The sequence below is a fragment of the Elephas maximus genome, chromosome 22 (assembly GCF_024166365.1).
Source record: "Elephas maximus indicus isolate mEleMax1 chromosome 22, mEleMax1 primary haplotype, whole genome shotgun sequence".
Lineage (NCBI taxonomy): Eukaryota > Metazoa > Chordata > Mammalia > Proboscidea > Elephantidae > Elephas > Elephas maximus.
In genome coordinates this window covers 6920352-6935941 of record NC_064840.1, presented here as the reverse complement: position 1 = coordinate 6935941, position 15590 = coordinate 6920352, and the positions used below count along the sequence as shown (strand labels likewise).

The 15590-nt window shown below is 42.8% G+C and overlaps 1 protein-coding gene across 4 annotated transcripts in view; it reads right to left on the bottom strand.

Annotated features, from left to right (window-relative positions):
* SBNO1 (strawberry notch homolog 1) overlaps window positions 1-10492 on the bottom strand; it is a 50169-nt gene extending 39677 nt beyond the window's left edge. For 2 of the 4 annotated variants that reach the window (XM_049865653.1, XM_049865654.1), the window contains exons 1-2: window positions 10300-10492; window positions 2296-2427 (exon numbers count right to left, since the gene is read on the bottom strand). In XM_049865653.1, coding sequence (XP_049721610.1) covers window positions 2296-2427 — 132 coding nt within the window. In that variant the 5' untranslated portion in view covers window positions 10300-10492. Of the gene's footprint in view, window positions 1-1661; window positions 1767-2295; window positions 2428-10299 lie in introns of all 4 variants that reach the window. The other 2 variants (XM_049865652.1, XM_049865651.1) reach the window with 2 other exon arrangements.
* Between the last annotated feature and the right edge of the window lie 5098 nt (window positions 10493-15590).

The window sequence follows — 15590 nt, the reverse complement described above, 5'->3', positions numbered from 1 at the left end:
GTAGAACATTTAAAAATCTAAAACTAAGTTTAATTCTTGCTTAACTATTTGCGCTTCACTGTTAATTAAAAATGATCCGCTTTTTTTTTATATTTAATTAGTTAAAGTTAAAACACACCACCTTGAGGTACAGTAGTGGCATGACATTTTTCGTCCTCATCAGGAACAGCAAGCATACAATGGGACTGTCTCAAGCGAACTGCGATGTGTGGCAGCCTACACAACAGGAGGACTAGGAATGGAAAGAGTTTCTAATCCCAGCACTGCCTCAATCAGATAACCTAAGGCTGGTCACTTAACCTCGGGAAGCCTGGGCTTTCTCAGGCTCATTTTCCATTTCTAACACTCTATGACGCCTGTTAGAACTTAAAAAGACAAACACAACCAAGCAGTGTTTTAAATTCCTATGCTGTATGAATGATCCACCCAGGTAAACTACAAATGTCAGAAATAAGGCTACATAGCATTATTTTTTATTTGTGGAGGAGAAGCTGTACAAAATGCAAAAGGGAAGATGTCAAGGTTTGAGGATAACAATATCTCTGTTGAACTACAAGTATAACTGAGATTTTTTTATAAATTTAAGTCTATTTCTACTACTTCTCCCCGTCAAACTCTATTTCTCCATGATTCCTTTAACGGTCTTCTCGATTACTATCTATCACACTTAAATAAAACTCACAACAATAAATATATCACAAATCATCAAACTTTAACCAATTGTCCACTGACTTTATATCACTGGATTTAAGTTAATAAATTGCTACGTTTAAGGTTAAGGTCACAGGTAGTCATGTTTAAAGCACGATTACAATCATATAAAAATTATACATAGCAGGGGAGTCTTTGGGCGCAATGAGTTTCTGTTAACTGGTGAAATATTTTGGAAAAAGACAGCAATATGGCAGCACGATACAAAAACTGTAATCGGGGTCACTGAATTGTAAATATGGAGGATGTTGCACTGGCTAAAGTTCTGGTATATTTTTATCACGATTAAAAAAATGAGTAGTTCAAATCCTGATTCAGAAACTAATCTGTGATTAGAATTATTCCATAAAATTATGTATTCATGATACATTAAAAATCATACTGTATCATAAATCTCCAGAGTAATAACTTCACCTGCGTCAACAAAAACTATGTTAAATGTAAATATAACATACAAATTTCTATTTACAGACAATTAGCTTCCAGGATTGTGTCTGAAAACTATTAATGGCCATAAATTTCCAGTTTGTTATATAATCATAATCAATCTATCACTGAAACAACTGCTGAAACTGAAACAACTGCTGAAACAAAGCGTTCCTCTGTTAAAAAATTTTCTGTAAGTACATACACATATATACACACACCCCTCCAACAAACACAAATGAAAACTGCAGAGGAAAAATACGTACTTTATCATTACCTCATACATTTTCTTTCGTTTGCAATAAACAAACTCAAAACATTTTGTTTTGTTCTGATTATCTTTTTATCAACGTAACTATCACAAGCATGAAAGAAACATCTTACAAGGGAAGAGGCAAGGGTAGGATATTAGAACAAAAAGCAGAACTAGTGACTGAGATAAGCCTGTTTCATATTAGAAGGTTATTTTCTTACTACGACCCTAAACCATGTTAGTAGTGGCAGCAAATCCCACTAATTCTTACCCTAACGTTTAATAGTGCTGGCGTAGGTACCGTCTCTGGCTCTTGTTTAACAGGAAGTGCTGCTTCACTCTCCAAACCTAGTTCTAACGCACCAAGTGGCACTGACTGGAGAGAAAACAGCAAAGAAAAAGAAAACACGATGGCAGTGAGCTCCGTTTTAAAAAGAGTTGCAAGAATTTTGTTAAAACAAAAAAAGCCAGACTTTACATTCAAGCTAAAGGTAAAGTCACTGATAACAAGTATAAAGTAACAATCTTTACAAGCACAAAATCTTCACAACTACACTGATATCAGAATCTTACTTTTGCTTTCAGAGAAAACGTGTATAGTAAAATGACAGAAGAATGTTCCTACAAAGTACAAAGCAGCTATTAAGGAGATTAGCTATCCTCCCATAAGAAGGTTAAACAACCCATCTCTTTCACAGATGTTAACGATATCAAAGAAGAAAACGATGGCTTGACTTTCATTGCAAACATTTTTCCTCCTCCTGAATGAAGGCTAATAACTCAACATAAAAATAACATTCACGTGAATATTTAAAATTAAGGCTTAATAAATATCTATTTCTACATGTGGAAATGACAAACGAAGAAAAAAGCTACTTTGTTCAGGGGCCGTGGAAAACTCTTACCTGCTGAACCGGAGGGGTCTGCGTTGGAGTTGCAAGACCCGCATCTCCACCATCAATATCAAAGAGGTCGTTTGGACTGATTCCACTCTCACTCAAAGCAGCCAGCAGTAAATCTTGCCCTGGCTCCACCATCTTCAGGACAAAATATTAACATATAAAACTTAAAATGACAAGTATTAGTTCTAGTTTCTAATAGAAACAAATTAACATTTTCTACCAGACCCATTCCTTCAACATTTATTAAGAACCTGCTATGTGTCACACAAAGGGGATGAGAGTCTCTGATCCCAAGAAACTGACAAGAAGACAGAAAGGACAGACAAGTGTGGAGACCACAGCAAGCAGGTAACTGCGTACACATCTACACAGTTTGAGGAGGGAGAAGGAAATGTCGCACTTGGCCTAGGGGGAGAGGTCACAAAGATGACAAAGGAGCTGAGGAGGAAATCACCAGGTGGACAAGGGTCTTCATGGAGGTGTGAAGGAATCTGGCACTCTGAACTATGGTCAGACTAATTCAACACGGCAGAACTATGAGGCTCAGATAGAAAATGGAAAGGAATGAGGAAAACACTACCCACAGCCTTGAACACCAGGCTAGCATCCACTTATCCTGTGGGTTAACGGTGGACCACTAAAGGGTTTTCAGATGGAGGACTGTTCGATGCGGTCAGATTTGTGATTTTAGAACGATTACTACATGGCAGTGTGCAAACATGCTGAGCAGAGAGCGAATAAGACCGCAGCGGGGAAACAGCTTAGGACACTGCTCCAGCAGACCAGGAGAGAGATAATACTTTATAAAAGTAGGGTGCAGAAGGAAAGAAGAGAGAATGGATTCAAGGTATTTAGGAAGGAGAATCCACAGTACTTGGCTTAAATAACAGCTCAGAATGGGAAGGAGAATATGAAGCATACCATAGAAAAAGTATGAATTGATCAATGATTAGCATTCAGCCAAGAGAAAAATAATAAAATCTGAGCCCAGAAGACCTGAAGGATGAGTCATGGGCACTTAGAAAAAAAAAAAAATGCCTATTTAGGAAAAAGCAAATTTTAGGTTAGAGTTTTCCAACTATACTCACAGGAGCTAGACCAAGATATTCTACTACCAAAATAAATTTTACCCATTTTGTAGGGAGGAAAAAAAAAAGCTTAACAAAGCTTTCCCAATTTCAGCTTCCGCATTAATTTATCTGAAATAACCAAATTTATATATACAAACATAGGAAATCTCTCGCCATACTCGTTTTCCAGAAAACCAATTTCATATTACACAAATAACGCACTAATTTTCACCTAGTCCGTTTGTCCTTAAACTGTGCAATAAAATTAAATATGTCCTACAAAAAGAATTGGTGTTAACCAAGAATACTATGATCATAACTTCTAAAGTATAAGAACAACTGTTTTAAATTAATGCAAGACATTTAACAGAGAAACCCGCTACTCTGGCAATGTACATAGAAGCTTGTACCGTTTAAACAGCAGTTCTAACTGAAACATGGATAAGTTTAAGGTAGAGTCAGTGACACTCGGAATTGAAACTAAGGGCAGACTCACTGTTTAAAGGATGGTAGGAAGGCTAAATGGAGAAAGGAAGAGAATTTTAAGGAAGAAAAACAATGTGAGCAAGAAAGATGCAGGGAACTGACAGTGTGTAAGTATTGTTTACAAATCTGACATAGTAGTGTTAAGCTCTTCATACATATTCCCATATCTAAACCCATAACAATCCTAAGTGAAGATAGAGATGAAATGAAAGCTCAGAAAGGTTAAATTACGTGGCCAAAGTCACTCAGGTAAAGAGTGGTAGGAGACGAACTCAGTTCAAATTCTCAAAGCCATGCACTCTTTCCAAAGAGTGGATCAAAAAGTTGATGCTGGTAACCCATGAAATTTCACCGTTTTATTTCAGAATAAAAACTAGACTGAGATTAAATGGGGGAGGGGGACCAGGGTATTAAACAGCAAGATGGAAATACTATGAAGGACAACAGAGGAGAGAAAATGCAGAAACGTCACAATAGGGATTTTAAATAAAGTTGATTCATTTTTCTAATATAGACGTAGCTGACGATACTTTACGAATTATCCTAGTATCAAGTACAAGGAAGCACACCTAGAGACCTAAACCAATGCTTTAAAAGTATTTTCAAATAACAAAATACCTCATTAGGACCAATGATCTGTGGAAATAGGAGATCTTAACCCACCTGCTCCTACAAAATCCTGACCCAGATTAATGGAATGCTGGAAACTACTAAAATATCTTTTTTTTTTTTTTTGTAAATATTGGAAATGACTTATTTATTTTTGAAACAAATGTTTTAAACCTGTGGCCCCCAAGCTACAGACCATAGGGCCCTCAGAGGCCAAGGGACCCATTAATCCATGTGTATACCAAACCCTGTCTAGTTATACTCAGAAATACAGAAAGATTGTTAATTAATGAAATACAAACTCACTGAAGGGTATTGCTGAATTCAGAAGAGCTTTTTGAAATATATTTTCTTAACAATGAGCATTAGAAGTACAAAAACTATCAGCATGGAAGGGAGGAATCTGGAGGAAGGAATTTTTTGATGTTCCTAAGAAAAGATAACATAGTTATAAATAACACAATCAGTGACCAGCTCAAAATTCTTCCACAGGAATCACAATTTAAGGCACTCTGATCTGAGCTGTGACCTAAAAATATTAAAACTTACGGTTTTTCTTTAAAAAAAAAAAGCCATTGTATTTTACAAGGTATTAACAAAAGAGGTTTACTCTTAGATACATCACATACACAAACAGAATCTACCGATCCTTTCTACTGCAGCTCACTGGGCACAGAGTCTCTATTTGCTCTTTTGTGCAAGGAGAAGGGGGAAAAGGGACGAGAGGGAACATCTATCTTAAATTCTAACTCCGTGACGCAAAGCCTTTAATATTTAACCATACGGCTATTCTAAAACTATTACACTCAAATAACTTCAGTGTTCAGGCTGAGCAAGCCCTTAAAAGGTTATATACCCTCACTCCTCACCTACTGATTACTTAGGTTCCAAAGATCAGGTTGTTATGCAAAAATCTGCATTATACAAAAATGGAGAATGACCACATCAGATCACGAAACGGAAGATGATTACATCCATCATTACATAACTGTCAAATTACACAATTAACTGCCAAACTACAGAGAACCACGGCCCAGCCAAGTTGACACATAACCTTAAGCATCACAGACAGCACTCCTCTTGCCTTGCACCTGGGCATTCATTACTGTCAGACTTACATTGTTAAGGCGCAAAATAGTGGGATAGTCGATGTTTTACTATCGTCTTAAATGCAAAATGTCAGGTAATGAGAGAGTCGACTGAGTGAGGAACAGGTGTATCAGCCAATCTCCTCCTCCTCCTCATTTTACAATCAAGATTTATTCCTGAGGGGGAAACATTTTCACATAGAACTCACCAAGTATTATACAAATGCTAAATAATTTAAGGTATAAGAACTATGTTACAATCCGTCTACGAAGGAGTTGTAGGCCTCCAGTGACATTTAACATGTAGCAATCTAACAAACACCAAAGTTACTAACCACAGAGCAATTCTATCTCAAACAATGAACAATAAAACGGTTCGATGCCTTATCATAAATACATATGAAAATATCGCTTATCTCAAAGCAGTACACCTATATTAAGTTTCTACAATAAACAAGAAAGGAGGACAGCAGAAGCTAAGAACCATTCTTGGCAGAGAAACAACATGAGAAACAATAGCCAGTTCCCACCAAGAGCATCAACATCGAAACACACCAACAGGGCAAGGTTCCTCTTACTTAGAGACCTAAACCAGATCTCTGACATTCTGACCAGGGAGATACAAGGGATATACCTGCAGAGAGGTAACATACCACAGTGGTTGAGGAGTCTATGGAGTGAGAGAGAATAACTGGGGTGAAATACTGGCCATGTTACCCACTAGTAGTGTGATATGGTCAAGTAATAATCTCTGTGACTCAGTTTCCTCATCTGAAAATAGGACCTATCTTATGGTGGAGCAGAACTTCAAATCGAGGAGGTCTTACACCACCCTCTGGACCGTTAAAGCTATCCCAGTGTTCTCAGAACTGTCGGCTGCCACACATGGGTTGTCAAATCAACTTAATGTACATGACCCATGTTTTAAATATCTCAGTATAGAACAGAAAATCAGAACAAAGCATGAAGCAACGGTCAGCATTATTTTGTGAAATGTTTTTCACATGCTATTACTTGGTGTTTATTAACTAGCTATTGTTAATAACGTTTCAGTAAACAGCATTATGCCCAAAAAGACCTGTTTTCTTCCATGTCACTGATGGGACACTTTATTTCTCAGAACACAAGCTTTATTTGTTGGCAATCCATTTAATAACTAACCTGCAAAATTAGCTCTATAAGATACTAGTTCCCCTTTTACCTAAAAGTTCCACACATCCCATTTGTTCAGTTAGTCAGCATGTCTAGAGTAAACTAGCAGACATCTTAATTGTGCACAAGCACTACCGCTTAGCAAGTATCTTTGCCCAAACAAAAAGGTATTTTTTCTCATTATTTAATAATACTAAGCATGTCTGATTCAAGATGCAGCTTCAACTCTGCTTTTATGTAGCACAGATGTGATGACTAAATGCTTTAAGAATTTGGAAGTTAATGATGCTAAGATCCACTACTTAGAATTTAGTTGATACGGTTCATCGACAAATATCGGAAAAGAAGGTTGTTACAAAGAGAAAATAGTTTTAAAACTTTTCCTTTACCTGAAAGAATATAGTCTGCACTTTTCAACACCGATCCCTTAACAGAAGCAATGGTGGTTCAGGGACGGAATCCTCCCCCCCTTCCACGCTGGAGATGCCGACTCACTTGCAGGCCAATGCACCTCATGGGTAGCCACCCCCCATCTGTCACCGTTGGCTTGCCCCTGTTGCTATGCTGCTAAACAGACTTCAGCAGAGCTTCCAGACTAAGACAGACTGGACGAAAGGTCTGGTAGTCTACTTCTGAAAATCAGCCAATGGAAAACCCATGGATCAATATCGTCCAATGTGAAGCTGATCATGGAGACAACACTGGACTGAGTGGTGTTTCCTTCCATTGTGCACGGGGTCCTCGTAAGTCCAGCGCTAACTCAATGACAGCCTACAACCACCCGAAGGAGCAACTGCTCAGCAAAGTACCCTGCCCATTCATTCTGGTTGCAAAACTAACAGGAAGAATGGATTCACAGAGGAAACTGGGAGGATAGAAATACACTGTTTCAAAAACGCTTTACAAAAGAACAAAACGGAAGGGGGGAGTAAAAAGACTTTCTTGATCACCAAATCAAACTCACAGGGCTATTCTTCTTGCTACTTACTACACAGTTGGTTTGTATCTCTTTTAACCCTCAAAGTAACCCATGTTACAGATGAGAAACTGAGATTTAAAGAGAAGTATAATAACGTTAACAACAAAGCAAGTAAGTGGTAGAAGAGAATTTCAAACCCAAGAAGTCTGACACCACCTCCCTCTAAGATGCTGCATTCTTAAAACTATACTGGTGTTTTCAAACTGCTGGTCACCACACATGGGTTGTGTTCAATTTACTGTATCATGGCCAGCATTTTAAATATTATAAAACAGGAAGTCAGAGCAGAGCATGTCAAGGCGGTAAACGTTATTTCGTGCAATTTGCTTTTTAGCTATACGCATGTATAGGTACGTGGGTTGCAGTAAAAACCTGAAAATCATTCCTCTAAGTCTACATACTGCCTCCTAAGACACAAGCAAGTTACTTTGTTGGGTTTTGTACCAAGTTTTATTAAAAAAAAAAAAGAATCCTTGCTGTTCAAGTTTTTATCTATCCATCTACAGAGTACGTCCGTCATATCCCCAGGTTGTCTCTTCGGTGAGTTCAAGTCACATCAAAGTACAGCTATCAATTAGCATAAGAAACAACCAGTAATAACTTCAGGGTTCCATCTGTTTGCTTATTAACTGGCTATTTAATATAAAAGTAACTCCTCTCAGAAAGTCTCTTTATGCCAACTTTAGGCAGGCAAAGCGTGGGAAGCCAGTGTCCCATGCAAAGTTAGGTAACTCGGTGAGACCAGGCCTGAGTGTTCTCATCCTTCACAGACGGCAAGTCTCCAATCAAAACTCAACTTAGAGACTAAAAAGTGCCAGAACACATCTGTAGCTAAAGTCTGAAATAAATCTTTTTAATGAGCATAAAGACTCTCCACACTGCCTATTTTGGAACAGTAATTTCAACAAAGCTCTTAAAACATATAAAACTGCCTGACACGTAATAGCATTCAATGAAAGAACGTAACGGCTAGCCACAAGCTTAAGTCTCTCTAACCTTATCCAGCAACTTAAACAAAATTTTTACTTAAAACTCTGGAGAGAACTGTGTGGAATAACGTTAAGATGGGAGATAAAAAGTAGAAGCCACAGGAAAAACTGAACATGTCTTATCTGGTGAGGAAAACTGTGGAAACAACTTCTTTAAAGATGAAAATAAAATGTTCACTTCTTGCAAAATTAATGACCCAGTCAAGGAATCAGTGGCAAATTCTACATTTCATCCCAAAAATTCTGTGCAAACTATCTTTTGTGCACTTCCGAATGGCTTTCTCCACTGTTTATGAAAACCAGCTGATTGCTGTAAATAACGGGGAAAAATGGAATCCCTCTGCACTGTTAGCTGGGATAAGCGTCTCCAAGGGTTATGTTTATTCCCTCTAGGAGTCTGACAGCTTGCTGGACCCTCCTTGTAGGCTCTTTGAAAAGCCCTATTCCATCTCTATTTCTCGTTGTCTGGAAAATTTGAGGCTTTTAACGCAACATAAACTGCTAACAATCAACTTTCAAAGGTCAAAGGAGACCAATTTTTAACCCTCCCTCATCAACACGTGTTCAGTACAAACTTCCGGGTGTGGTTACAATTGGCTGCGCAATTCAATGGATAAAAACGTCGCTTTATTTGACTCTCATTTTATCGCCCGTTCTTTTCCCACGTTTCTCCACCAGCGACTCCCCAAAACAAAAGCCTCCCACAGTAAACGGAGCACACACATAAAAAGAGCTTCTCTGTGCGAGGATCAAGTTAGCGGTCCGCAAACATGAACCAAACAGAAGCACAAAGCCGGGGTGGAAAGGGGAGGAGCTGGACGCCAGGGTCAGGAAAGCAACAATCTCAAGGGTTCAAGAACATCCAAATCTCCTCAGCGGTTAAACCGACCCCAAACCACTTCTGGGAAACCACCAGTACACACGGGTTTGGGGAACTCGACATGCTCGTTCAGCCCACACGCTAACCTAAGTACGCGAGTCCCCTGTGCTCCCTTTCCCTCCAGGTATTTCCTCGGGGTCCGGGAGGTGAGCTCGCTCGCTCGCTCGCTCGCGGCCACACGGAGCCAACCGCCGGGGAGGCGTGAAGACACCCCACGTGTTTCACGTTCTAAGAGCCGGGTAATCAGAAGACCGCAGGTGCGGGGTGCACGGCCAGGGCGACCCCGTCGCCCGCCTCCCTCTCCCGGCACCCGGACCCATCCTCGGGGAGGACGACTGGTGCAGGACCCCGGGGCTCACTTCCCCTGCGGACGGGACCTCGCAGCACCCGGGTCGTGCGGGGAAAGCACAAGAGGGCGACCCCAGCGGAGCCGGGTTCCGCGTCCGCAGAGCCAGCGTCCCCGGCCCAAGGGGGTGCCTCTGGCCGGGACAGCGGGGCTCCGGGAGCCCCACGCGCGGCGACCGCAGGGCCCGGCGCTGAGGGGCGAAGGTGCAGGGAGCCGCCGCCGGGACACTGCCCCCGAGGCCCTCGGAGCGCCGCCGAGGGGGCGCCGAGAAGTGAGGGAGGCCCCGAGCCGGGGTGAGGTGGCTGCCCCCCCCAGCCCGGCCCCACACGGCCCCCTGAGGAGGGTGGGAGTGGGAGGCTGTCCGGGAAGGGGAGTGCGGAAGGAGAAGGGGCTCAGGGAAGGACTTACTTTCCCAGCGAAGTCTGGCCCCAGGGCGGCTCCTCCCGGCCGGCGAGAGCTTGAAAAGCCAGAGGCGGCGGGAGCGGAGGCGGCGGTGGCGGAGGCAGCAGCGGCGTCCGGCTCTGCCTACCTCCCCGCCGCCATCTTGACGCCCCTCCTCCGGCCCCCCCGCCCGCCAGGGAGGAGGTGGGGCGACGGCTGAGGCGCCGAGCGCACGCAGCGCGCGCCCCACGCCCCACGTGACTTCTCCCTCCCCCACCCGCTCCCGAGCCCGCCCGCCCCGCCTCCCTCCTGGGTGAAGGAAGATGATTTCCCCCCCCATCTTGACCGCCCCCTGCCTTCGCCGCCAAACACGGACTTCATCCGCTCCCGCCGGCCCGGTACCAGTGGTTGGATCCAAGGGAATTCCGAAACCTAAACGGTCCATTACCGCGGCTCTGGGGTGGGCGAGGGGTGAGGGGGCCGGGTTTCCGAGAAGGGGGAGGGGGAAGGCGGAGGCCGCCTAGGAAAGTCACGTGCTTACTGTTTCCGCTAGCGCCGTAAAAGACCTCGCGAGAGTTCCGTTCCCCCGCCCTTTTTCCCCCGCGGGTTGTCGGGAAGAAGGTCGGCGCTCTGGGGTGCCACGAGGAGGTCAGCCGGTGGGCCTGGCGCATGCGCCCCTCACCTGCTCTCAAAGTCGGGCCAGGAGGGGGCCCGAAGCTATTTTGAAAACCTTTTTGGGGGTTGGCTTGGCCCGAGAAGTTACCTGGTGGCGTTTCTGTCGCTTTGAAAATCTCCAAATTGCCTAGTTACTTCTAGAAAAAAAAGAGTCATTCACGTATTCCGTGCTCCTTAGGCTCGCTTAAAGCACTTTATTCAGTGTGAAACCGCAGGTAACTCGGAGCCCCTAGGCTCGCCCACAGCCATCATCATAGCCTAAGGACTGCGAGCCCCACTTCTTCTTTCTTCGTACACGCCCTGATTCTCGAACAAACTATTGCGCTGAACTGATGATTGCTATATAGAAGAGGTTTTGTCCCCACCACTTCTCACCTCCTTATTTCCATCTTTTTATAACTTATTTAAATAATCACTTAACACAATAAACGAATTTACTTCTTGGTAATTCTTAGGAACGCTGGTGGCGCAGTGGTTAAGGGCTGGGCTACTAACCGCACAGGTTGGGGTTCTAACCCACCAGCCGCACCGCGGGAGAAAGGTGTAGCAGCCTGTTTCCCTAAAGATTTGCAGTCTTGGAAGCTCTATGGTGCAGTTTTGCTCTGTCATGTAGGGTCGCTATGAGTCGGAATCCACTCGACTGCAACGGGTAGTCCTTTTGTAAAGTCATTCTGAGAAAGCTGTTTGCCTCCGTTGCTTAGGTAATAGGCACTCCTGGGTGATTTTTGCCCCCTACTGGCGGCGTATCCCACTCGCCTTTTGCTGAAAGCAAACCAAGTTGAAACAGTTGGGGGTTAAAGTGTGAGTTCTTCAAGAGAAAGTATGGAGGGAAGGAAAATGAATACATAGCAAGAACAATGATGACTCTTCAAACTTAGCATTTGTATGCATAATTTTGTATTATGTATGTGTGTATATACACGTATATATTGCTAGGTGCTGTAGAATCAGTTCCCACTCATAGCGACCCTGTGTACAACAGAACAAAACACTGCTTGGTTCTGTACCATCCTCACAATCGTTGCTATGTTTAAGCCCATTGTTGCAGCCACTGTGTCAATTCATCTCACTGAAGGTCTGTGTCTTTTTTCTTCATTCTCTACCAACCATGATGTCCTTTTCGAGGAACTGGCCCTCCTAATAACATGTCCAAAGTATGTGAGATGAAGTCTCACCATCCTCGCTTCTAAGGAGCATTCTAGCTGTGCTTCTTCTAAGAGATTTATTCATTCTTCTGGCAGTCCATGGTATATTCAGTATTCTTCACCAACACCATCATTCCTTATTCACTGTCCAGCTTTTGCATGCATATGTTGTTTTTGTTGTGTGCCGTTAACTCAATTCCAACTCATAGCATGCATATGAGGTGATTGAAAATATCATGGGTTGGGTTAGACATACCATAGTCCTCAAAGTAACATCTTTGCTTTTTAACACTTCAAAGAAGTCTTTGGCAGCAGATTTGCCCAATGGCAATACATCATCTCATTTCTTGACTGCTGCTTCCATAGGTGTTAATAGGGGACCCAAGTAAAATGAAATCCTTGATGACTTAAATATTCAGTATTCAACATATACATTTACTTAGAAATGTTTATGCATGTATATCTTGAATATTAAATGACTAAACACTGCTAAACAAAGATTGAAGTTGGCAAGGATTTCATTTTACTTGGATCCACAATCAACATCCACAGGAGCAGCAGTCAAGAAATCAAAAGACGTATTGCATTGGGCAAATCTGCTGTAAAAGACCTCTTTAAAGTGTTGAAAAGCAAAGATGTCACATTAAGGACTAAGGTGCGCTTGACCCAAGCCATGGTGTTTTTAGTCACCTCCTATGCACGTGAAAGCTAGACGATGAATAAGGAAGGCCAAAGAAGAACTGATACCTTCGAATTGTGGTGTTGGAGAAGAACATTGAATAGACCATGGACTGCCAAAAGAATGAACAAATCTGTCTTGGAAGAAGTACAACCAGAATGCTTCTTAGAAGCAAGGATGGTGAGACTACATCTCACATACTTCATCAGGAGGGATCAGTCCCTGGAGAAGGACATCATGCTTGGCAAAGTAGAGGGTCAGCAAAAAAGAGGAAGACCCTCAATGAGATGGATTGACACCGTGGCTATAAGAATGGGCTTAAGCATAACAACGATCGTGAGGATGGCGCAGGACCGGGCAATGTTTTGTTCTATTGTAAATAGGGTCACGTGAATTGGAACCAACTCGGTGGCACCTAACAACAACAACAGTTACTGTGCTAGGAGCCCCTGGGTGGCACAGATGGTTGAGTGCTCAACTACTAACCGAAAGGTTAGTGGTTTGAACCCACTTACAAGCACCTCAGAATAAAGGCCTGGCGATCTGCTTCCAAAAGGTCACAGCCTTGGTAGTCCTATGGAGCGCAGTTCTACCCTGCAACACATGGCATCACCATGAATCGGGATCCACTTGATGGCAGCAGGTTTGGTTTTTGGTTTTGTGGTTTAATCATTTTGCACTATTTCATTTAATCCTCACAAAAACCTATAAAGGTAAAAATAATAAAAACAGTTTTGTGAGAACAAGGACCGTATCATTCTTGTTCACTGCTATTCTCTAGACTATCTTCAGGTCTAGTGCAGATGACCGAGCAATGACAAATTTGTCAAGTTATGACAGCAGAAAGAACTACAGAAGGGTGCAGCACAGAGACCTAAGGAAATCTAGTTAATGCAGCAGTGTCTACAGAGTTTGCTTGCATGACTGTCTCTCCAGGTGGTCCCCAACTCTAGTTGCACATGATGACTAACTGAGACTAGGCTCTAGAAATGAAGACCTGACCTAGAAACTCCCTCCCTTTGAGGCACTTCCTCATCCAAGCCAGATCCTTGCTGTTAGTCTACGTAGTCTGTTTACCCTGAGCCAAAGTGAAAGACGGTGTTTCAGGGGGTATTTATAGATATAACCACACGTGTGCACCCGGATGTTATGTACACGGTTACTCATTCCAGAATTTTTGTAGAAGCAAAAGATTGGAAACAACCTAAGTGTCTTTGAAGAGAGGACTGGTTACCTAACTATGATGCTCCCTTACGGAGAAACAGTTGTTCGAAGGAATAAAGAACTTCTACCTAATAAGTCTCATAGTGACCATATAGGACAGAGTAGAACTGCCCCATACGGTTTCCAAGGAGCACCTGGTGGATTTGAACTGCCAACCTTTTTGGGTAGCAGCCACACCTCTTATGAGTGAGAATCGGTTTGACGGCAGTGGGTTTCATTTTGGGTTTGATCTAATAAGTACAGTAAAACCTATGAAAGCCAGAACCTGTGTGAGGAAAAACCTGTCAGAGAAGGAAAACTCAAATGTTTCCTACTAAACAAAGGGCAATAGAAAAGTGGTAACTGCACCTTGTCAGATGCAGAAAACTTGTAAGACCCTGAAGAACAAGGCAGTGCTGTTGAGTTCTGGCTCTTCCAAGTTTCACTGTATGTGTACATAAGATGGGCACAATAAAGATTTGTTGAATGGAATGCGACACTCGCATATATGTATACATGTATATATACACGTATATACCGGGTGCATATACATATACAAGAAAACCAAACTTACCACCGTCGAGTCAATTCCGACTCATAGCAACCCCATAGGACAAAGTAGAACTGCCCCATAGGATTTCCAAGGAGCACCTGGTGGTTTCGAACTGCCGACCTTTTGGTTAGCAGCCATAGCTCTTAACCACTACGCCACCAGAGTGTCCATACATATATACATATATATACATGTATACATATACGTGGAAACACTGGTGGTATAGTGGTTAAGTGCTACGGCTGCTAACCAAGAGGTCGGCAGTTCAGATCCGCCAGGCGCTCCTTGGAAACTCTATCGGGCAGTTCTACTCTGTACTATAGGGTCGCTATGAGTCGGAATCGACTCAACAGCAGTGGGTTTGGTTTTGGGTTTTATACATATATATATGTAGATACACATACACACACACAGCACACCCTGGTGGTGTAGTGGTTAAGCACCTGGCTGCTAACCAAACGATTGGTGGTTGGAACCCTCCAGCCACTACTCAGGAGAAAGGTTTGGTAGCCTGTTTCTGTAAAGATTACAGCTGTGAAAAGCCTTTGGGGCAGTTCTGCTCTGTCCCGTAGGGTCGCTATGAGCTGGAATCAACGGCAATGGGTAACAGATATACACATCTGCTTGCATGTACATGGGGTATCCCTGAAAGACAGCACAGGTAATAGCAGTTGCATCTGGGGATAGGAACTGAAATACTGGGGGTCAGGGGTAGGAGGAAGACTTACTGGGGCCCCCAGAACAAAGATGCGACTGGAAGCAGATGAGTCAGAAAAATCCCTCTCCAGGGACTGACTTCCCATGGCTATTGATTCAACAGATCTTTATTGTGCCCTTCCTATGTGCCAGGTGGGGGATCAAAGCTTAAAAAAAAGCAAAGGGAGGGCACGGCCCCTGCCCTTGTGGACTATATAGCCTAGAGGGCATTAACCCCCAAATTACATAAAAGGTATCTGTGACAGTGCTACAAAGTAGCGAAGAGAGTCTGTTACAGAGGTCAGAGCCTATTACAGAGTTCAAAAGCGGCTTCCTGGAAGGAGTGATGACTGAGCTGAGATTTGAA